At 44.5% G+C, this 24,638-nt stretch overlaps 1 protein-coding gene across 1 annotated transcript in view; it reads right to left on the minus strand.

Annotated features, from left to right (window-relative positions):
* The window catches only part of LOC147454985 (uncharacterized), a 38,583-nt gene extending 15,626 nt beyond the window's left edge, over nt 1-22,957 (minus strand). The window contains exon 1 of the mRNA XM_086516834.1: nt 22,761-22,957. Within this exon, the coding sequence (XP_086372960.1) occupies nt 22,761-22,938 (178 nt within the window). The 5' untranslated portion in view covers nt 22,939-22,957. The remainder of the gene's footprint in view (nt 1-22,760) is intronic.
* Between the last annotated feature and the right edge of the window lie 1,681 nt (nt 22,958-24,638).

The raw sequence follows: 24,638 nt of genomic DNA on the forward strand, positions 1-24,638 counted from the left end.
AGGAGGAACTGGCAGATACTCCTCAGATTGTGAACCTTTTCCTTGAAGCATTCGGTTTAGCATAGTCTACTCCGATAGAACCCTGATTTCAACATGGGCGGAATTTGGTGCAGCGGGCTTGCACAAGAGGGGAGTCACTCCGCTCCTTCGTCAACAAATTGCCCCAATTTTTGATAACAGAGTCACTGATGTCCCTATTGGGTTTCGGGGATATTGTGAGCTGACAGTATTCTGTTGCAATGACTTTAAGATTTGGAATTCCCGAAAATGATACTAGTTGATTTGTACTTGACTTGTTTAAGTGCAAGAACTGATAGACGAAATGACTACAGCATTTCGGTCTCATAAATCTCTATAGACATGATTGCAATATGGATTACTTAATCGGGCATCTGTGAGGTCCCGACTAGATCTAGATGCGATTGCTAAATACATTGCCGATTAATCATGGTATGAGATTTGGAATGATATTTGAATGTGATTTGTCATGTGATGTCTTGTGATGTCAAGTGATATCCTGTGATGTGACTGTCGATTGGTACGTGTGCTAGATGTGTTGTTCCTAGTGCGTCGGTACTAATTGTCAATGTCTGCTAAGACAATTTATGGCTTCTGTATGTTTTGCAGGCATAATCGAGGGCGATTACAATGCTTTCAAGAGGGGGGTATGTCACAAACTGATGACGTGGCACTACCCCAGATACACACTCTGACGTGGACCCGCAATATGCGCCGACATGCTGACGTGGCAAGATAGTTATTCACGGGGGGAGTGTTCTTTGGTGACTATATGTTTCTATGTCTTGTAACATGCATATGTGAGAATTTGTGTTGCATTGTGATGTGCCAACCTCTGAATATATTCCTACTTGGATGAGATTGCCTCGGTATGTAATTGTAGTGTTCCTTATTGGATAAGATTTTTCTAGGAAGCCATCGACCAAGAATATCAAGAGCTCCGATTTGGAATGAGAAAATTGATTGTCCCTCAGAATGACCCTTGGATTTCAGTTGTTTTGCAAATATGGTATAATCGCGGACGATTACTTTCTTTCAAGAAGGGGAGATGTCACAAAATGCTGACGTGTCAAGCCACTAAAGAACCGAACCAACTTACAAAACCCGGCCAAGGGGCCTAAACCCTAAGAAGAAGCAGTAGGGGTCTTACCAACTTACAGAGTTTTGCTGAGTGGCCCACCAACTTACAGGACCCCATCGGATGGGGCCCAAGTGACCTAAAGAGATTAAATATAGCAGGACCCACACACACACACACACACACAAAGATTTGCGTGGAGCATGATGACGTGGTAGCTATATGAACGCCTGCGTTTTGCACTGACAGTACCACGTGACAAATTTACGGACTTCCACGATTTACATTTTTGATGTGGCAGGTGTACGGATTTCCGAGTGCAGTATGCCTGGCTAAGAATGCCATGTTCCATGTTCGTACCAAACACAGATGTTCGGTACCATTTTATACAACGGGTCTTGGATTATGGTTTTGTCACACTGACTAAGATCAAAACCCAAGATAACCCTATTGATGTTCTCACTAAAAGTCTTGCAAAGTCTCAGCATGAGCATTGCATACGATAAGTGGAAGTTGGTTCGCCTTAAGGTACCACTTTGGGCCTTTAAGTGGGAGGTTGTAGGGTGTAAAGGCCCTATCTCATGTATATACTCATACAGGGTATGAACACACCCTTTTAGTACCCTAACTCAATCTTGAAAGGAGTTAAATGGTTTTTCTATTGGCCAAGGCTCAAAAAGGACGACATGGATGAGTTTGTTCGCAATTGTTTAGTAGGCCATAAGGTCAAGTTCGACGAGCATAAGGCACCAGGTCTTTTGCAACCTTTACCTATACCTAGCTGCCTTCGAAAAGTAAAGCATTTTTTATCTTCCCAAGACTCAGAGTGGGCACGATGGCATCTAGACAGTCATCAACAGATTTAGCAAGCAGCCTCATTTTCTTCTGGTCAAGAAGACGATTAAGTCAGATCATTTGGCTAAATTGTTTGTTTCACAGATATTTCGAGTACATGGCATGCCTCAGTCTATAGTTTCAGATAGAGTTCCCCATTTTACCAATTTGTTTTGGAGAGCAATCTGGGAGAGTATTCGTACTCGGTTACAATTCTTGTCCTCTTTCCACCCACAGACAGATGGGCAATCGGAGATAGCGAATTTAGTGGTTCTGGACTTGTTGAAGTCTTACATCTCTAATCAGAAGGCTCAATGGGAGAAGTGTTTGTCCTTGGTGGAGTTTTCTTACAACAACACAATACATACGTCTATAGTGAAGGCGCTATTTGAGATCATCGAGGATGCTAAGAAGGTTCCACCTATTTTAAGCACCAAGGATAAGATTTTTGAAGCAGGTCAGTATGTTCAAGATCTGGAGACTGCTTCTGCAAAGGTGCGTGAAGCTCTTGAGAAGTCTCAAGCATGGCATAAGAAGGCAACGGACAAGCATCGACGTGACTTGCAGTTAAAGGAAGATGACTAGGTGCTTCTACTGTTTGAGAAGGCACGCCTACAGAAACGAAAGGGTAAGGAGCGACTTTTTCCAAAGTTGAGTATGCGATACTATGGCACTTTCCAGATTCAAAAAAGGATAAATGTACGGACATGAAAGGGTAAGGAGTGACTTTTTCCAAAGTTGAGTATGCGATACTATGGCCCTTTCCAGATTCAAAAAAAGATAAATGATGTGTCTTTCTTACTGAAGTTACTAGATACTTGGAAAATTCACAATGAATTTCATGTGAGTCAGTTGAGACCTTTCAAAGGTGAGGTACCAGTGGATAGGGAGCCAGAGGAGCAACCTAAGGTGGAAGAAAGAGCAGATTCTCATTCCATAACAGATACTGGCTCAGCAAGAAAGGAAAGTGAAAGGTAAGCTGACACGCCGATATTTAGTCAAGTTTAAGAACTATTCGGCATTGGATGCGAAATGGATGGAGGAGGAGGACCTAGCAAATACTCCTCGGATTTTAGAGCTTTGAGTCTTTTGGTCTAGCTTCGACTATTCCAAGAGTTACTGATGATCAGCGGGTTGAATCTCGTGCGGTGCAGATTGCACAAAGAGGGGAATTACTCCGCTCCTTTCTCAGACCTTTAATGATTATCACATGCATTCCCACTGGCCCTTTTCCCCATACGAACTGGTACTGGCTCTAACACTTTACTGACTCTGCCATTGGCACTGTTTTATCACGTTGAGACTTTTCTGGCACCGTCACTAGTTCTGGTACCGGTTGTACATGGAAGAGGTTTAGAATGGCCGGTTCTGAAAGTTCCTGGTCATCAATACCCGGAATGCCAGTATCTTCTTCTTTGAAGGTCTCTTTCGCATTAGAATAATATAGCTTAATTTTGGCCCCATTATAAACACCTGGCAACAGTAGTCCAGATAAGTCTTTGAGCCTTACTGTGCCATTGGAAAATACCCAATCGACTTCATATGGATCAGCCCAAGCTATCTTCAAATTTGGTTTCTTAGGGCCCAGTTTGGATTGATAAAGCAAAACCAAGTCTCCCTTCTGGAACTCCCTAACTTTGATTCTTCTAATATGCCAGTGCTTTCAACAATTTCATGTTCCAGCATGGCACGTTGTCGCAACTCATCCAGCTGCACTAATTCTTCCAGTCTATGTTTAAGATTATGATTAAAATTTAATCCATATTCCACCACCATTCTGAGACTAGGAATCACAAATTCAATAGGCACTACAACTTCAGTACCATACACCATTCTGAAAGGTGTCATTCCAATGGTGACTTTGCTTTACAAATAACAAAGAGTTCATATGTGCAAACATATAACATAAAGACATCCAGATACAACCAAACACTCCTCAACCAAAGTCTGTGTCATTCAAGATTCCATATACAACTAATCGCTCTGAAGACCGAAGTCAACATCATTCAGAGGTATCATTCAGAGGTTTCCAAACGCTCCCTAGACCGTAGCCTGCATCATTCAAAGATTTCCATTTACAACGAAACGCTCTTTTAGAGGTCCCGAGTACCACTAGACGCTCCCCATACCACATTCTACGTTGTCCAGAGGTTTCTAAACAACATTGAACCAACATTAAAACCAAAATCAAACAAACTCAATCGGCACCAAGACAAGTTTAAAACATATAAATTCTATTTCAAATAGTATTCTCAAACAGTGTTCAAAAAATATTTACATACAAAGGAAAACTACAATCATTCGAGGTTGGTTTCTGTCAATAGAACTCGAAGGACCACTGGCTTGCCATCCTGGATCAGAGTGACGGTTTTGTTGCGGATCTAAATGGTCGCATCGTTCTAGTCATGCCAAGGCATGCCCAAAAGAGTGTCGCAATTGTGAGAGTGCGCGTGTGCGGAAGCGTGAGAGAGAGAGAGAGAGAGAGAGAGAGAGAGAGAGAACACAAACGCTATGAGTCCCAATACACAATAACTAGATGATAATGAAATGTGTACCTTCTTGGCCCCGTATATATGAGTGCCCAAGGTGGACGCCCAACTCAAGTGGGCGGTCGGCCCCAAACTCGGGCGGTCGGACAAGGTACAACCTATGCTATGGGTGGCCAGCCCGGAGACACTAGACGTACAAGGAAGTGCCCTAGATCTGTGTGAAGCAGCAGAGTGGTGTAACACCCCCTCTCAGCACCGGATGCTAAACAAACCGAAGAAGTGAGGCAAATAAAGAAGATGTCTGCTGCGATGTCCACTGAAGGACAATACTCCATGAGTGTAGCTAGGGTGTCACAACCTCCAAGAGATCTCCATAGTAAAGTTCCGTCACGTGCAGTGTAGCAAACTGTTGTACTCCGCCGATGCAGGGTGAAGATACTGCGTGAAGGTCCCGAACTGACAACTCCTTGTCCCTAAAAGAAGTGCTAATAGACCTGCAAGTGTCCTGCCCAATAGGATCTGTGGTGTTTATAGTCAAACCGTCTGGAGAAAATGAGGAAGCCCAGGAATCGTCATGAGTATGACCGGAAGCATGTCAATGCATGACCTACAACCCAATGTGGCCAGTTGGCTAAGCTGTGCAAAACTCCAGGAAGGCCAAATGTAGCAATCTACGCCGTAAACGTCCTCCGTATCAAGAAAAGCCAGACTGAGCAGTCTGCATTGTAGAAGCTACCGTAAGCTACAGCAGTCACTGATAGACCGCACGGACCACCACTGGATGGTGTCCTGTCAGTAGGTAGGGTAATCCATGATGAGGGGAAAGCCAAACTCAATAGTCTCCGCTGTGAAGGGCCTCTGAGAAGAGGTGTGGTCACACCAAGTTGTCTACATCGTGATCATCCTGTATGAAGTAGGGAAGCCAGACTGAACAATCTGCGCTGTGAAGGACCTCTGAGAAGAGGTGTGGTCAGACCAAGTTGTCTGCACCGTGATCATCCTATATGAAGTAGGGAAGCTAGACTGAGCAGTCTGCGCTGTGAAGATCCTCTAAGCGGAGGAAAGGACAAACCAAGATGTTTGCACCGTGATCATCCTATATGAAGTAGGGAAGCTAGACTGAGCAGTCTGCGCTGTGAAGATCCTCTGAGCGGAGGAAAGGACAAACCAAGATGTCTGCACCATCTTGCTTGTATCTCCTGCCTCCAATCCTCCGGTGTCAACCAAAACAAAATCTACACCAACAACGCCATCAAACCGCGACTCGGTGTGGCTCTCAATGTGAATGAGCTGGGAGTGGTTTACTGCCCAGGTCGGGGGATAAGTCTGTTGTAAGGTTACCGAGGGTGAGTGTAAGCAACTCTGAAGGTAGCAATCCAAATGATCAAGAGTGTAGAAGAGCAACTGTACTACCATCCAAGCCAAGCTCCGAGTGACTCCGAATGTAGTCGTGTGATGATGCCTTATCTCCCACATCTCACGGGTAAACTCTCCAAGAGAGTCTAAAGAACTGCAGTCCCACTCCAGTCCGTAGATCCAAGCAATGAACCTATCCAAGAAGAGATCCAAGATCCTCTCCCTGAGGCCATGTAGATGCTCCTGTGTGAGCAAGTTAGGTCAAGTGGTAAGTGTCTGCCCACCCAAGATGGTGGTGTCTTCTCTGGGAATGTCAAAATCCCATATGCCATCAGCATGGCCATATCTCGTGTGAACTCCTCTGATGAGTGCATAGGTGTGTCCATAGCAAACCACAAGTCACAAGTCACCACCCCCTCTGGAGTGCGCAACCATCGAATGATGGCTGGAATGAATGGATCTCCCAAGGATCGTATGCCCGTAGATGATCAAGCAAATGTCGAAGATACCGTGTACTGCAGCAGTCACTGATAGACCGCATGGACCACCACTGGATTGATGAAAACGCTGCTGTCCAGTGATTTTCAGCGTGCTCGTACGCTCTCGGCAAGGTCTGGAGCGGTGCAGAGGGTGTAGGAAGGATGGTGAATCCCTGGCACAACCCCAAGTGGGCTGAGAACAGAGAAAACAGCAGGTGTTAATGGCTGAAAACAGTAGATCTAAAGAGGATTTTGATTGGCAACGCACCGGGTGCAAGGCAGTGTGTCATAGGCAAGATCTGGTGAAGCAAAGCTGAGAGCTGCCCCCTTCGATGCAAAAACACAGCAGCTGTCCAAAAACGTAGATGGCAGCCAAAAAAGCTAATGGAAGGAGGAGGTTTTCCACGACGAAATTGCCCAAAAACAGTAGCGCTGGCAGCCTGAAGCAAAAACGCCAAGTGTAAATGCAAAAACGCAGGTTGAGGAGGTTCCCCCGCAACAAAAAAAAAAACACAGATTTCCATCGCTTGCCGTGTGCATGCAAAAACGCTGGCAGATCTATGCTTCTTTTACAGAAACGCTGGCTGTTGTTGATCCCTTGGGTAGAAAGCCTGATGCGGAGATGCGCCCTTGGATCATCGAAGCCTGAAGCTATTGATACCATCTGAGAGTGCACGTTTGCGGAAGCCTGAGAGAGAGAGAGAGAGAGAGAGACCACAAACACTGACGTAGGGAAGAGGGGGCGATCAGCCCTCCACTGACTACCATCAACCACAAGACCTGTCAGTACATCAAATGATGGAAGTGGGTACCCCCCTGCCCCAATAAATAGGTGCCCAAGGGGAGGTAGGGCAATGCTAGATAAAATCCCCCATAATCCAACAAGAAAATGATATATGGAAATATATAAGGGCGCCCGGACAAAGAGGGCGGCCAGCCCCAAACTCGGGCGGCCGGACCAGGTACAACCTAGACTATGGGTGGCCAACCCGGAGACATACTAGCCGTACAAGTAATGCCCTAGACATCTGTGAAGCAACAGAGTGGTGTAATTCTAACAGCAATAGCTAACTTCATGACGAGGAAATCTTCCTTGACGTGATACCCTTGAATGGTGCCACGAAGAGCACCAATAAGTGGGACAATTGCACCAATATCTCCTGTAGCCAACTCGGCCTCGATGTCTCCAACAAATGGTCGTCCTCAAAGTCGATGTGCTTGAAGAACTCTCGGCAGATGAAGTTTTTGGTGGCTCTTGGATCAAAGAAGATAAGTGACAAATCTTTCCATAGGCTCTGCATAGTTCCTTGGAAGCATCACGTATAAAGATTCCATGAATATCTGGAATTTTATTCGGGTCATATAAAGAAGACATGTCCTAAGAATGAATCCAACGAACCTAAAGAACCCACAGAACCCACATCCTCTGTTAATGCCCTAAATGAGAACACTAGTGTGTCCCAAGTTTCTCATGATCCTCTAGTGGATGAGTCTTTCATGAAGTGTTATGGTCATGTGAATGGTATACGCATCGTGATCTTGTTTGATTCAGGCAGCATGCATGATGTGATTAGTGCCTCTTGTAGAAAGAGCCTGCTTGGAGGTTAGCCAGACAACTCCTTTCGAGGTGTCAGGCTTCGCTCCCGGTATGGACTCTCTCATTACACGAGAGTGCCTTGATGTGTTATTCACTGTTCAGCAAGCGTCCTTCCGAGGAAATTTGTAGTGTCTCCTCTCTCAAGATGTGATATGATTTTGGGCATTCGATGGTTTCGTGAACATAACCCTCTATTGATTGGGCAGACGATACGTTCACTCTAAATGCCAAAAGTGAATCTCCCATTATCAAGGTGGTGAGGGGAATCTTCATTCTTTACCTCTCATTTCTAATGTGCAGGCCTAGCTTGAAACGAAACACGAGAAGAAGACTCTCTCAATCCTTTCTTCTCCGAAGCACGACAGACATTCTTTGCATGATAGAGATGTGATTGTTCGCAAGGATGATGGTTTGAATGGTGACGTTTCTAGTGAAGCTAACCTCATTGCACATACGATCAGTCATGCAGAACCGATCTTGGCTCTCGAGTCGAGGTCCAAAGAACCCACTCAGGAAGTATTGTGTATTCGCATGATTAGTCAGCACGCATTGTTCGAGTTTTTCATTAGTGACGGTTTCTTGTATTTTCGTCACGGTCTTTATGTGTTCCCTTTTCATAGGCATCCATATTGTATGATGCACATGATTCACTCACGGATGAGCACGAATGTATGCGGATCACTCTCGAAAAGAAAAACAATTTGCATGCACGGAATTCCCATTGTTTACCGATTGTCCGTTTTGTCAATCGCTTTTAAATGTCTCTTCCCTGGCATGACACAGTCTTAGAAAGAGCACGAGAAAGATTGCCCATCAAGCATCGGCATTTCCATTGTGATTTGCCACAGTTGATAGGTTTAGATCGAAGAGTCAAGTTTCGATCCCACTTTTTGCGTGTGTTTGGTGAACGGTTTGGCACTCCGTCACTTTGTTCATCTGCATTGCATGCAGAGTCTTTTAGGAAGAATAGTCTTTTTCCAATTACTCTACATAAAATAGGTATAATTATGATTTTGTGTTAGAAATGGTTTCAAAAATTTTCCTCCTCGGAGATTCTTGACAAAGGTGGACCCACAACCATAGACGCAGTTGGAGCATTGAAGCTGCTACAGATCATTTTGTCGTTTTCAGCGCGGCCCAAAGAAGCAAGCAATGCAGTCCTTCATGAAGTTCAAGTATTGCATGATCCAAGCATCAGAGTGGGCCGGCGAAGAGTTCTTCGCAAGATTCCAGAGTTGTTGGCGCACTCCCTCGGCGCCATGCAGCTCAGTACCAGTACCTCACTTTGAAAAGGAGGGGATGTCATGTGCACACCTAACCCTATGTGCATGTGGACAAGCTATCTCAGGTCTAGGTTCAGGTCAGCTTAGGAAGTGTTCTGGCACCTTTGTGAGCCTGTGCGCAGGCCGTGCATGTCCAGGCACTTAGATTAGTTGCATATCCTCTAGTTGCACACAGCATGATCATTAGCATGACATTCAGTACCCATCATGAGCATTTTACAGAGCATAGAACCCTTTTTCCCAAAATACTTCCGGCCCAAATAACAAGAGAAATCCATTGATTTTTTCTTTCGAGAGTGCTTTAAGCCTTTCATAACTAGTTCTTCTTCTTTTCAAGAGCTTTGTCAAACTCTTTCTGCGACTACAATTTCCGCTTTTCTGCACTTGGCTTTGCTTTCTGTTTCATTATGGTCTTGAGAGGAGAATCAAGAGCCTCTCGCCATCTAAAGTGAATCTCATCAAGCGGGTAATCCTTAATGTGGTTCACATATTTCCAGATCTATGGAATACTTGATCAATCATTTCACACACGTGTCAACCGGAAGTTGACATTTGTACTCTGCTCTGTCGAGATTCCTCGCCGGAAATTTGCCAAAATCTCCCGACTGCTTGGAAAGTTTTCCAGAATCTCCATTGGTTTCTTATGTTCCCACGCTGGAATTCAACTTTTCATCTCCTCGACGGAAAAAAGTTAGAGGGGTGTTGTCTCTGTTAGATTCTTCGCGAGAATCCATGTGCGTTGCAAAAAGGATCAGATCCTCCGTAGAAGAAGAATCGTTCTACACTCTAATACCATTGTTACAAGCTTGGACACACCAAGCAAGAAATTATAGCAACACACGAAGAAACTACAAAATCATTAAACTTAGAGAGAGAGAGAGAGGGAGGAAGAGAGAGAAGAGGAGAGCCGACATGGTACATCGTAGTTCTGAGCCTAGACACATTGGCCCCAAAGACTGACACCCCTTTCGGTATTTCTTTTATTTTATGCTTTTCCAAGTACAACTCCCGAGTGTCCTCTTCTCCAAGAATCTATGTCCAAATGCTCTCTGAGAATGAGGCCCCAAGGGTCCTCTTCTCCAAGACTCTGCGTCCAAATGCTCTTCAAGAATGAGGCCCCAAGGGTCCTTATAAACTTACATGAGATGCCCAAAAGCAAAGCACATAGCAGAGTCCAAAAGCATCAGTTCTAAAAGCACTTACACCCAAATACATCAAGTACCAAAAACTAGCGTAAAAACTACCCAAGAGCAGCCAACGCAAAAGGCGAAATTTTGCACAGCCTACCACGTCATCAATTTATAAAAGTCCAGCCCAAAGTTCAAGCTTTTAAATTTTTGGGTTTTAGGCCCCTCGGCCGGTGTTCCATAAGTTGGCAGGGGTTAGGATTTTAATTCTAATCCCTTAGGCCCCGTGGCCCATCTTATAGGTTCAATTTCTCGTCCTCTCAGCCAGTTCTTTCTATTTCCAGTTGAACATGCCACGTCATCACTGTGTCATCTTGGAAGCTTGGCAAGTCCTTGGAGCGTGAGGCTTGATAACTATAGTCTTGTCTATTTCCGGAAGGATCAGTGTGCTCGTCAAAAGGAAGCTCTGATACAACTGTAAACGAGAGGGCATCACGTGCCAATTAAAACGAACAGACTGGAACTCACTTTTAGCACTTCAAACAATTGAACACGGAGAGAGAGAGAGAGAGAGAGAGAGAGAGAGTCCACGCGGTGGACACAAAGTGACGGAGTTCCACTCCCGGAGCACTCCCTCGTGCCCCTTATGGTATTTCTTTTGAATTGCTTCACAAAGGTACAATTGCCCGAGGACTTGAGCTCCGCTTCCAAAGACCTAGAATGCCACAGTGAGACCCCAAGGCATATATTTGAAGGCCCTTGGCCCGAAAGCACTTAACTTGAAAAGATTTGCCCTCCAAAAGCACTAATGTCCAAAGGCCGGCGCCCAATTTCCACTTCCACGATTTACGGATCTATCTGTATAAATGTCATGTCAGCAACAATTCCACACTTTCAGTTGTGTCAATGTAGTCACACCCACGTCATCAATTCTTTCGGGCTTTGGTCCCTCAACTGGTTAGTCCAAAAGTTGAGGTCTTTAATGGCCCTAACCCCCCAAGGGGTTGCCACGTCACCAACTTGTGATAGACATTCACTTGTTAACTTGCATCGGTATGGACTCTAGCATTGTAATGCCCCATAATAACACAGAAGGTGAATCACAATAGCAAACACTTCTACTTGAAGAGAGAGAGAGAGAGAGAGATAGAAACCAAACATGAGACACGGGAAGGTGGAGTTCCTTCCCTAGAAGCGTCGGCCCTCAAGACGAGCGCCCCCGAAATCTTCACAAGACTCAAGCTTTTGTCGTCTTCAAGAAAAGCTCAAAGAGAGAGATCGCCCAAAAATTGATGATCCCCACAAATGCCCTCAAGAGGTCTTTATAAAGGTAAAAGCCTAGCCTTTTGGTGCCCTTGACCCTTGGCTTTTCAATTGTCCGACCTTTGGCTTTTCATTTGTCTGACCTTTGGCTTTTCATTTGTCCAATCCCTTGGCTTATAAAAGAAGGGCACCCCACTTTCTAGTGTTGATTGTGTTATGTGCCTCACTTTTAGGGCTGATTTGTGTTATACCCCCTGTTGAAAAAATAGTAATCGTCCTCGATTACATCTGCAAAACAGAACAAGACACAATAATATTTAACAATGAGTCAATCAATCATGTGCATGCATGAATGGTACAAACCACATGGCATGCATCACATGTATCTATGCATAACTATCTAGTTCAATCTCGAACTCTCAAATACTCCATATGCACTAGACTTAATAAGACTAGTCATCACATCCAGTTCTTATCTTGAACTCCATGGATGTCTCTGATACACTAGAATCAATCAAATTTCTATCCAGCCATCTCATTCGCATTAGAACTTTTGATATCCTGGAGTAGCAATATTAGCCATCACATCCAGATCTCACCAATCTTTGACGGATGTCTTGATGCACTAAAACCACATAACCAGTTTATCTCATCCAAATTGGAACTTTTGATGCAATACATTTATCCATACTAATCATCACATCCAATTCTAACTCGGATGTCTCTGATGAATTAGTGCATCATCAAGATAGAATGGTGCAGTCATTCCGTCCAATCATACTCAATCAAATAATAAGACATTAGTCAAAATGAGAGAATAAATCAACAATCTTAAATGAGGCCTTCCCTACGAACTGTGTTTTTATCATCAATGGCAAATATTTGTCCATAAGCATTTCCAAATCAACATCGCTCAGCTTCCTCATATCTAGCAAAAAGATCACTTGCTTTGTCTTCAAGACTTCCATAATGAGCATCATAGAAACCTCGCCTTTTGGTGAGTTGAACACAAAACAGATTGTCTCCCCATAAATCTATCTGACTACATATTGAGTCGGGCCTTCTGCTTTTCCCACTCTGCTGCAACCAGTCTTTTTCTAAGTCACCCTTGCCAAAAGGCGTAGATTGTCTGCCTTCCACTGATTTACCGTTATTTGAGTTGCATGGTTTTTGTTTTGGTTACTTCTTTGCCATCCGCCTCAGAGAAAACTTCCTCTACAAGATCCTTCTCTTTGATGTCGTTCCCGAGCTTTACTTCTTCATTGTTGTTCTCCTCTTCACTTTCGTGAGAGGTAGACTCTGAAACCATCCTACTCTGCTACTGTGGGGAGGATCGGATTGTTTGTAGAAGAACAATCAATGGGGCTCTAATACCACTAAAACCTTTATGTACGTTAAGCACAGAAGGTGAATCCCAATAGCAAACACTTCTACTTAAAAAGAGAGAGAGAGAGAGAGAGAGAGAGACCAAACATGAGACACAGGAAGGCAGAATTCCTTCCCTAGAAGCATTGACCCTCAAGACGAGCGCCCTCGAAGGGTATTTCTTTTATATTGCAAAAGATGGCCAATACAAGTTGTTGTCACAAGTGCTCAAAGCCTTCTTGATCTTCACAAGACTCAAGCCTTTGTCGTCTTCAAAAAAAGCTCAAAGAGAGAGATCGCCCAAAAATTGATGATCCCCACAAATGCCCTCAAGAGGTCTTTCTATAGGTAAAAGCCTAGCCTTTTGGGTTCCTTTGACCCTTGGCTTTTCCATTGTCCGACCTTTGGCTTTTCATTTGTCTAACCTTTGGCTTTTCATTTGTCCAATCCCTTGGTTATAAAAAGAAGGGCACCCCACTTTCTAGGGTTGATTTGTGTTATACGCTTCACTTTTAGGGCTGATTTGTGACACTTGCCTTCGAAACACAGCCACAAACTCGTCCAACTCCTCGCTGAAAAGGAGCAACACTCCTTTGTCGCCTGCCGGCAAAAAGACATAGGTTCTCAAGGGTTCTTCACAAAAAAATCCACACGAAGCACCATCGGCCCCAATGCAAAAACACAGATTGGAGGGGAGAGAGAGAGAGAGAGAGAGAGAGAGAGAGAGAGTATATACTTGAAAAAGCCTTGTGGGGCAATCTCTACAAGGGTCAAAGAGAGAGAGAGAGAGAGAGAGAGAGAAAGAGAATGAAATGAAATGCTATATTAAAGTCTTCAAAAGACCAAAATGACCTATGAGACCACAGAGTTACAACATGGTGGAATCTAGTACAATGTCTGGGTACAAAAGATAAAAAGTGGGGTGCAAAAAAAAAAAAAATCCCTACTTACTAGATGGTAAGGGGGGGGGCGGTACAATATTTGATACCGAGGCTGATACAGGGCTGAGACAGAAGTGATACAAGGGCAGATACAAGAGTGAGCATAATATACAACCCTCATCCATAGATTTTTTCGGACGCGTACGGATGAGCAGCTGTACTGCCGTACGGGTACGGGTACGGGTACGGATGAAGTACGGAACTGGGCCATGCAGCGCATGAAAAAAAAGGGTCCAAATTTGCCGACTCACTAACTTGGCTGCGCGAAGAGTTTTCGCTTCTCTGTATTATGTTTGCAGAGCTCTGTATACAGTATGCAGGCACTGCAGAGACTTGAGATGGGTGAGATTTGACGCGAAGCCCTCTCTTGCTCTCTTGCTCACCTTGGTGACCGGGGCCTTCATCTTCTCCCGCGCCCACGAAGCCTAAAGGGCCCTAAACCATCGCATGGCGTGTCGTTTTCTCGCGAGAGCCAAGACACATCGCAGAATCCAAATGGGCCGAACCAAGCGTCCCAAGTGGCAATATGTGCAGCAAGTGAAGTGCCTCCCAAAAGAAGAATGGACCTACAAATGTAATTATTGTGGGCATTCATGGGACGGTGGTCCTTTGAGTATCCGTGCACATATTTTGGGCATTGTTGGCCATGGTGTTGGAGGCCCATGTGATGAGCCCGCAACCGATGTTGTAGAGATTGTTAGAAGATTGCATGCAGATGCAAGGTCAGAGGGAGAAGATAGAGCTGCGTTTGTGGATGCATTGGTAAATGATTTGGAAGGAGATGCCTCTCAAGCTCAAGGAGGTGCTTCAATGAGTACGCATGCTAAGGGAACGACTAATGTAAGTGGCTCTTCCAAGTCCAACGTGGGGTCCTCAAGCAAGAAGAGGAAGGCTGCTCAAGGGGGTTTAGCAAGACATTTCGCTTGCAAACACGGAAGCAAGCAGACCATGTCTTGCGCAGGCTTTTTTATGCTGAAGATGTTCCTTCATGGAAAGTAAGGAGCCCTTACTTTTTGCAGATGGTGAAAGTTATTGGACAAGCAGGTCCTTCATATGTTCCCCCATCTTATCATGCTTTGCGCACCACAGAATTGAATGAAGAGGTCAAATGCAAGACTGAGATCATGGGTGTGCGCGAGAAATAAAAAAGATATGGATGCTCTATTGTTTGTGATCGATGGTCTAACACTAGGCACAGGCCTATCATTAACTTTCTTGCATGCTTTATTCATGGGTCAATGTTTTTGAAAGCTGTAGACACATCTGAGGAAACAAAGACATCGGAATTCATTGCTAAGCATCTCAAACAGGTTATCAAAGAGGTTGGCCCAGCAAATGTTGTGCAAGTATGCATGGACAATGCAACCAATTGTGTTGGCGCTGGGGAGATCATTGAAAGGGAGTGGAAACACATTTTTTTTACCAAATGTGCTTGCCGTTGCTTGGACCTTTTGTTTGAGGACATTGGGCAAATTGGTTGGGTTTCAAAAGTGCTTGAGGATGCAACAAAGATTGTCACATTTGTGACAAGAAAGTCTATTGTGTTGGCATTGTTTCGGCAACTTAGCGAGAAGGACTTGGTGAAGTCGTCAGCCACTCGATTTGCGTACTACTTTATTATGTTTGCCAATCTTGTGGATGAGAGATATATGCAAGGTATGCGCAAGCTTATGATTGATGACAAATTTGTGAAGATGAAGAGATCCAAGACTGAAAAGGCTACTGAAGTCTCTAACATTGTGTTTAATGCATCCTTTTGGCAAGAGGCCAGGCTGATTTTGAAAATAACTGCTCCAATTTTGAAAATTCTTCGTTTGGCTGACAGGGAAGGAGACACCATGGGGCTTATGTACGAGCTTACGGATCGCATGGTAGAGAAAATTGAAAACATGCAAGGCATTGATGCTGCAAGGATGAGAGAGATTAGGGATGTATGCATTGAAAGATGAAATATGTTGCACACACCATTACATGATGTTAGATACATGTTGCATCCTATATGGCGAGGAAGAGGGCAAGACAATGATGGCGAGGTGCATGAAGGATGGATGACATTCTTGGACAGGTACACTAAGGGTGATTTGACCTTGCAAGGCACCCTAATTGATGAGCTTGACATTTATAAGGCTGAAAGCAAGTCATTTGCTCATCCAATTGCAAAAGATTCAAATAGGATTCAAGAGGGGTTGAAATGGTGGGAAACTTTTGGGGCTTGCACACCCGCTTTGAAAGCTCTTGCTTTGAGGGTGCTTTCTCAAGGGACATGTGCCTCTCCATGTGAGAGAAATTGGAGCACCTTCTCTCTCATTCATACCAAGAGAAGAAATAGGCTACTCCCATCTCATACACAGAAGCTCGTGTACATACACACAAACTTGAGGCTCATATCCAAAATCAAAGAGCGCGGCTATGAGAGAATGGAGGTCACATTGGAAATGCTCAATAAGGAAAAAGATGAGGACCGCTTGCTTGCCTTGCAAGAGATTCAAGAGGCCATTGTAGAGAGTACTACAGATGCGATAGAGCCTATTCCCATTGCTCGTACCAGTCATATTGGAGTATCATGCTCAATTGGTGGTGATGAGGATGAGGATGAGGACGAGGATGAGGACAAGGACGAGGACGAGGATGATGTTGCTTATGACGATGAGGATATGAGCTATGGTGAGAGTTAGAGCTCACTGCGCATGGCCACCTGCTTTTGGACCATGGTTTTGGACATTTACTTCTACCGTATGGTGTTCCCTTTTCACTGTTGACTCTAGTATCTACAGTTAGATTCTAGCAGATAGTCTCGACTCTCTACTTATATTTTGGATTCAGCCTTCAAGAGACTACACTCTTGAATGTTTTTTGGCCTACTACTACAGTGACCAGTCCTCACTCCTTTTTGTTCAGAGGTTACTTTATTACTTAGAGGCACCATCTCTCCACTTTTTATTCTCTGTAATTTTGGTTTTCTCTTTGTGTATAAAGTTTTAAACATGGTGCCCATTGCCCAATGCCGGGTGGTGTAGTATGTAGCATCCTATGTAGTATACCTAAATGAATCAAGGATAAGCCCAAATTCACCCTTAAAAGAAAAGTGCAAGGTGTAGACCTATGGTAGTCACCCACAAGACAATATAACCATCAGCTCCATCATGCATAGTATTGACTAAATACCACGACATCCCCACTAACGTCGTCAGTGCCCAATAGTGGGTGTAGAACTAGGTACTAACATATGCTCCCAAGTAGGCTATCTGAATGACTGACGTGTGGAATTTTGGGTAGTCCGATCCGTACTTATTTCGTACTTCCGTACCCGTGTGCGTCCGACGTGTGATTGACGTGTGGAAAAACTATGCCCTCATCACGATCACAAGAAATTTATCATCGGTCACTGGCGGATCTCATCAATCTCCTCCATAGTCAGTAGTCTGACCGCGAGTCGTGCATATCGGGCCAGGGTGACTAGAATCCGTTGATGTAGTCTCCGCCGATGCTATATAGTCCTCCTCAACCGTGGGTGCCTGGATCTCCCGAGCTCAGTCACTCAGTCGATCAGCGTGCCTCTGGTGTGAGGAGAGTATGAGCTCTATTGTGGTCGCTACATCTCCGACTACACAATGTCCGCTCTACATAAGAAGTCTGTGATCCATCTCTGAGACTGGCTAGCCTCTCCTCTCAACAAGCTCTCTCTGTGTCTTCGTAGCTCCAACAAGAACAATTCCAAACATCTCTGGTCCTCATAACCCACGACTTTGGAAAGCGGTCCAAAACCCTCTCTGAGCAAGCAATGGAAGGGTCCTTGTATCTCATGGTAAACTGGGCAATGGCATACATAGTGCAACTCTATCTCAGCCTCTGTATGACATAGGGGACATGTCCTGGCCTCTCCTGACACTCCGATATATCTACGAGTCTCCACCCAAGATTGGTGTGAAGATATGCATACCTAGCCAATAGCACACCGTATCCCGTGAGATAAGTGTGTTCCATGTATCTGGGCCTCACCACAAAACCATCCTCAGTGAGCTGGAGAAGCAGCTCCCTCTAGAAAGCCATTCTTGAATCCAAGTCCTCCTAGTATCCAGCTTAGTCATGTCCTGGCGAATGAGCCTGGTGATCTTGGACTGTGTAAGAGTCAAAGAGGGGGCATTTAATGAGTACTGGAAGGGGAATAGTCTGTCCATGCTGAATCCATGTAGCTCAAACCACGATGTCATCTCTCCATACCAGCATGTCGTGTCTCCTTGCAAAGCTAACTGTCGAGAGGACTCAAGTGCTAAGCGGGCATATATGTCTTTGGGAAGGTCCCACAAACGGTGTATAAAGGAGCCTTATCTGGTAAGCGCCTCAACCGCTATGGGAGGGGTAGCTAGCTCTACTCTAATAATGTCATGTGGTACTAAAGCCTTGGCTCTAATAAGCCGTGCAATCATAGAGAACAAAGGCTTCTCCATACCTCCCCATCCATCAGTGCGACCTTTCCTCCCATGGTGGTCCACGGAAGGCCCCCATACCTGAACTCCGTATAACAATGCAGAAGCCACTAGAGAGAGAGAGAGAGAGAGAGAGAGAGAGAGAGTATACTGAAAAAGCCTTGCTGGGCAATCTCTACAAGGGTCAGAGGTACAGGGCTAGAGATACACGTACTCTATACAATGCCAAAATGCCACCCCCCCCCCCCCCCCCCCCCCCCCAATAATATAGGGAAGCAGCAAAGCTCACAACCCAGCAAAAATAAACCACAGCCCCATAAAGTGGAATACTGAAAGTCACCTCGTCAAAAACAGGGTGCCCACTCATAAGTCGCCAAGTGTTGGCCATATTGGACAAACTCTGGTAGACCCCCAAGACACCTAGATACTAGTAAAGCCTCATAGAATTGGGCACAGCCACAAAGAAGCCTTCTCTTACTAAATCTAGACACGAAACCCATAAAATGATCTCCAAAACTCTCACAATGACGAATAATAGATCCTGTGATGGCAATCAACAGTTGCCATGAGTCCTCGGATGACATCCAACTGTTAAGTTGGGTCGAGTGTATAAGTCCTGAGATTACATCTAACTTTTCAATCGGGTCGAGTATAGCCATCAAAACAAAATCTGGGATTACAGCCCACTCTCAAGACAGCGTAGGGATGATAGCTGACTGCTAAGCCGGGTCTAGACCACGTAGTCACAATTGTGTCTCAAGCAAAAACGGCTTTCCCGGGCCAGTAGACCATCTAAGACGGGTCAAGAGAGTTCAAACAATATTTAACAATAAATCTATCAAATTCAAGAGTGGAAATTATACTCAATTGTGGGAAATATATATAGCAAAAAGGATATCAAATCCATAGCTAGGTGAAAGAACCCGCAGATAGCCACTCTCAAGGTGATTGGTTTGCCTTGGTGTTGTATGGTAATAGTCCTTTGTCGAGCTGCAATATTCGCATGACATTGTCATGCCAACTTCCAAGGCATGCCAAGAACGTCATAATTTGCAAGCTTCATGATGTGGAGGTCAAATGATCATAACATTGGATAAGGCTGGTAACAATCCAATAAAAAGATTCAGAGGAGTGACTTTAATGGTATCTCCTATTGCTAACACTATTGTCATCTCTGACACAAGGTTGGTTGAGTCAATTCAAAGTCCATTGACAAAGTCATAAGAGATTAAGTTCTCAGAAGCTCTTGGATCAAACAAGATCAAAGCTGCATGTCATTCAATTTTTCCTTGCGCTCTGCATAATGCTTAGTTGAGTAATGGACAGACACAATATAAACATCTGGTAAAAATCCTGCTGAAGGTCAAGGCTTCTTAGAAGGCGGTCGCTCGGGTGGAGATTCTTTAAAGTGTAAGGGGCATCATGGAAAAGTATGCCCAATCTGGAAACATCCAAAGCACCTCTCTTGTGACTGTAGTGTCTCTCTTTGTTGACGAGTTATTTTGCTCCAGAAAGGTGTTTGACTTCTGTCTTCCCTTGAGGTGAGAGTCGATGGTTCCACTAAGGAAGCTTTTTCTAGTTCAGAGGTAAGCTTGTGTCACGTGACACATCCAACCCTATGTGTCCGTGGACAAGCTACAGCATGATCAAGGTTCAGTCAGTCTAGTCAGTCTAGATTGGAAGTGATCTGGCACTTTTGTGAGTCTATTCGTAGACCGTGCATGCCCAGTCACTTAGTATAGATGCATATCCTCTGGTTGCACACAGCATGATCATCAGTATTTCCATCAGAGTCCATTAGAATCATTTAGGGGAATTTTCCATTGATTTTAGCCTATTTTTCCTACTTTTGACATTTTCACTTATTATTTTTAAGTGACTTTCCAACAAAAGTAGGTAGGGCAATTTTGTCAAGTTAATTTATAAGCAAACCCAAGTTAGCACTTTCTGGCAGAAGAGGCAGCAGGAGCTTCCCGCTCAACAAGCATTCTTCTCAGCAAGAACCCTCAAGTGCCAAGCTTCCCATAGCCTAGTGTTTTTGGACAACCTCAGCACTTCCCCATCCCTAGCGTTTTGAACATCGCCAGCAACCCCAGATCACCCCAACGTTTTACTAACGCTACAGCAGATGCCCAGCGTTTTTGGTTTTCAACCATTCCGCAGCAGAAGAGGCAGCGTTTTCAGCAGTCAAACACAGCAGCAGATTCAGCCCTAAAGATCTCCATTTTCAGCCCATAAAAACGCAGCCAAAACAATCATTTTCAGCCACCGAAACAGCCCCGAAATTCAGCAGTTAGAAGACCACAGATTTCAGCCCTAAAGTCGTCGTCGTCATCACCATCGTTGTCATCGGCATAGTCCCAAGTTGCATCAGTCCATTGCATCTGCATTGTACCACTTTGTGCAATCAATAAGTAGACGACTCTCGCCGACGAGAGTGGGGCCTTCGGAGGAGTGTTTTACAACGTCTCTGGTGTCGTATCTCTCTTCTCTCTCTATCTCTCAGTCTCATACACTTGCACGCACAGTGTCCATTCACTTTGTTTGTGATCATAGCATTCTCTCATTAAGAACGGAAGGCTCTCCCTTCCATAAGAACTAAAAGGAACCTTGAGCACAATTCGGAGCACTCATCTTGAGCAAAGCGCAAACATTCATTCCACTGCACCTAACAGCTTGCTTTTCGGCATGGGATAACCAACAGTTGCTTGTTTCATAAGCTCATGTATCATACAGACTCGCTTAGAAAAGCACGATTCTTGCATCGTTGAAGGTAATTCAATGGTGTATCTCTCACTCTAATCTTCCAGGGAGAAATTCTTAAAGCAAGAAACATGTAGGTAAGTGTCTCAAAACTTCTCGTTGTAATCTCAAGAGTGTCAGCGGAGACCATCTTCAAGTTACCCTAATGAGCGATCCGTTGCACTTCAAAGGTAAAGGGTCATATGACTATCAACAAAAGTTATTTTGAAACCTTGCCAAGACTTTGGAGCATAAGGCTTTGTTGATAAAGCACTCCACCATTGCATAGCATTATCTTTCAAGAATCCAGTAGCATGGATGATCTTTGACTCTTCGTGTAATTATCCCGAGTGAATACATTGTCAAACTGCTAGCCTTCTTCATGTCGTTGCTCGATAAGCCCAAGAAAGTGAAGAAATTGACTCTAGCACCTCCATCCTTGAAATTCTTAGGTTGAGGAGGTGGAGGCGGCGGTCAGTATTGAAATTTAATCAGGTGGTAGCAGCAGTGGAATTGTAACCGGCTGGAGCTACTGCCCAGGTGGTAGATGACAGCAAACTGAAAGTTCAGCACATTAGAAGGAGAGCTTCCTTCCTATATTTATGTGCGATCTTATTGATTGTGACCTTGACCTTGACCTTGTAGCACCAGGAGCACCAAGTAAAACATCACAACGACCAAGAGGCAGAACGTAGAAGTCCTCCTGATTGAAATATTCCAGCGAATGCAATCGCAGCCTGATTCTCCCTTAAGCTTCAATATGAGCTTCCTGCCCTATTTTTCAGTGTGATGATCTTGTTAATCATGTCAAAAAGTGCCTTAGTAAAACATCCCAACAATCAATAGGGTAAATGTAGAAGTTCTATCCCTGCACATGCAACACATCTTGCCAATGAGTGGAGTGGCTGGCACCTTGTACATTCAGCAAGCAGGAGAGGCTTTGTAGCATGAGTCTATCTCCTCGACACTAATCCCCAACTTCCAGGAGAATTCTAGAGGGATGAAGATGGGAAGAGCCCATGAGTCAAACAAGATCAAGATCCCATAATCACTATCTTCCTGATGCTCTACATGATTCAGCTGATGGATCTAAGCCAGCTTGCGGCAGTCCCAAGAGATATGGTATCAAATCCTACAATAGCTTCACTTGCTTTCCCTTTGGCTCCTCTTTTAATTTCGTGCTCGACTCCTCCGTAGCTCCTGCTCTGTGGACAATCCACAATTCTGAGACCTTCTTCCCCACATTCAAAGCATCTACCTTCAGCCATGATTTCCTTCCCTTGCAAGAAAGTTTACCCCTTCCCCTTATCCTTATCACGACCCTTGCAGGTTGCTTTTGGCTCTTTCTTTTCCTTCGGCTCAATAGCATCAAAAGCAAGCTTCTCAGTCTCTTTAAACCCCTCAACCTTTCCTATAAACATGTAGCTACCAATAATCACAAGTTGAAAGTCCTTGTACTATATGCAGTCACAGTGGAGAACTCAAAATCGACGCATGAACTCCATCCGAATTTTTGATACCTTGCCTTTAACCAGGGAACTTGACCACCATGCGAGATATTTGCTCCTACATTTTTTTGCCTGCCAAGCCTACGCAACACATGGTCAAAAGGCCTATTCACTTTGAAAAAAGATCTCTCTCTCTCTCTCTCTCTCTCTCTCTCTCTCTCTCTCTCTCTCTCTCTCAGGCATTTCTACAATGCGCAAATTCATAAGACGTGACTGAAGCCACTGTAGCTGAGCCAACTAGAGCAGAGCTTACCAATGGTACCAACAGCAACCTGCCAGGTCACAGATGGCGCGTACTCCGACCCGGTCGCAACCTCAATCAGAACGGCACGGGCTCGCCCTCGCACGCCCTGCCCCTGCCGCTTCCATCCTTCAAAGGCACAGCCCGCACCGCTACGCAGGGTGCCAACTCCGCCCACCACCAATGCCATACCACCACCAAATAATTATCTTTTTGTTGGCACTGCCGTTAAGGCAAGGTCTAAGGGGAGTAAATTTGTCCCCATGGCCATAGGGGCTTTGATCAATGAAAAATTGACGTGTGAGGGTGTTTTTTGGTGTGGTTTGCATGCAAGAAATTAACTAATTTTAAGGTGAACGAGGTAGAATTTGGGTGTGTGAAGTATAATCCATTAGCAACGGTGACTTCTCGCGTTCTGCAGCTTTTCTACTCCGTTAGACCGTATTGTCACCAAGCTCCTCAGTCTTGCGCAGGATTTTATTTTTTATTGTGCCACTATGGGCAGTGCCCTCGTCTATTTATACGACCTTGTTTTGGTTGGCCATCGCCACACGGCACTTCGGCCAGCTAGTACGTAGAGAGAGAGAGAGAGAGAGAGAGAGAGAGAGAGAGAGAGAGAGAAGAAGAAGAGAGTTTTAACGTCGCAGGAAACTATCCCAAGAGACCTTAAAGATCTAGCCGACGAGGAGAGTTGAACTCAAGACCTGTTATTCAAGAGGGAAATGGCATAACCAATCTACCACACTTGGGTGATAGAAAGGTTATACCATTTTCCTCTTTTTATTAGCACACACACACTCACACCCATACACACACATCCGAGAGGAAGAGAGTTTTAACATCGTAGGAAACTATCCCAAGAGACCTTGAAAAAGAAGGAGAGAGAGAGAGAGAGAGAGAGAGAGAGAGAGAGAGGATTTTTAACGTTTATGTGAGGCACAAGTCCGCCTATGAGACAAATCAAATATACATGAGTGAGACTCCCTCCGCCTCCAACGGAATGGGCAACAAAAAAAAGAGAACTTATTGAGAAGCAAGTACAATCATTATCAATATTGGAATGGTCATTGGGGACATATCATAATGGAGCTTTTCATTGATAGTACTACTCCCAAAACAGCCAAAAGCTGGAGAGACGGAATGCAATCCTAGCAAGCCTCTCCATCGGCCTTGATATGCTCTCCATTGCCAATTATGGTGTGCCAAGCACTAACGGTTCGCATTTTTTCCTCTTCATTGTCCAAACCCTGCAATATATGCTTGCAAGAGAATCACAAATGCTTTTTCAAAAGAAATTTGATAAATTGAAAGGGAGTCTCCTTACCTTCTTCATGAAGAAGAATCAGTTGGAGCCAATGGAAGTGCAAGCAATACTTGATGAGAGTGTCAACTCGCAGATGGGATACATGGCTCTCTTCAAAGCATTAGCTAAAAAGCCTCAAAATAAATTACAGAGAGGATCATTGCTTCCAAAGCCATCACATGTCAAGGCTGCACGTCGACACGTAAACAATGAAGTGTTTGAGAAACTTGGATCACCATTCCATATTGAAGCAACATTCATAGGCGGGGGGGGGGAGAGGTACAGTATAACAAGCATAACAACCTCTTTGTTGATCTTGAAGCATTGCAAAGGTATGTAGTTCACTTCTTTGATATGAGTCGAGAGGAGTGCAATGGGGTTCTCAAGTTTGCTTTGAATCTCGATGAGTGCGAGGTCCTGAAGAACAGGAAGCTAGAGAGAGTCACCATTACCCTCATGAACAGAGCTTTGGATCAATCAATAACCAAAGAGGAACCACGATATTTCAGTGTGCAATCCGAAAATAATATTCTAACGCTAGGTGTTGGACGGGAGAGACTCACACACCCATGAAGTGCATGCAAACA

Source organism: Adiantum capillus-veneris, chromosome 7 (genome assembly GCF_014529385.1).
Source record: "Adiantum capillus-veneris isolate H3 chromosome 7, ASM1452938v2, whole genome shotgun sequence".
Classification (NCBI taxonomy): Eukaryota; Viridiplantae; Streptophyta; class Polypodiopsida; order Polypodiales; family Pteridaceae; genus Adiantum; species Adiantum capillus-veneris.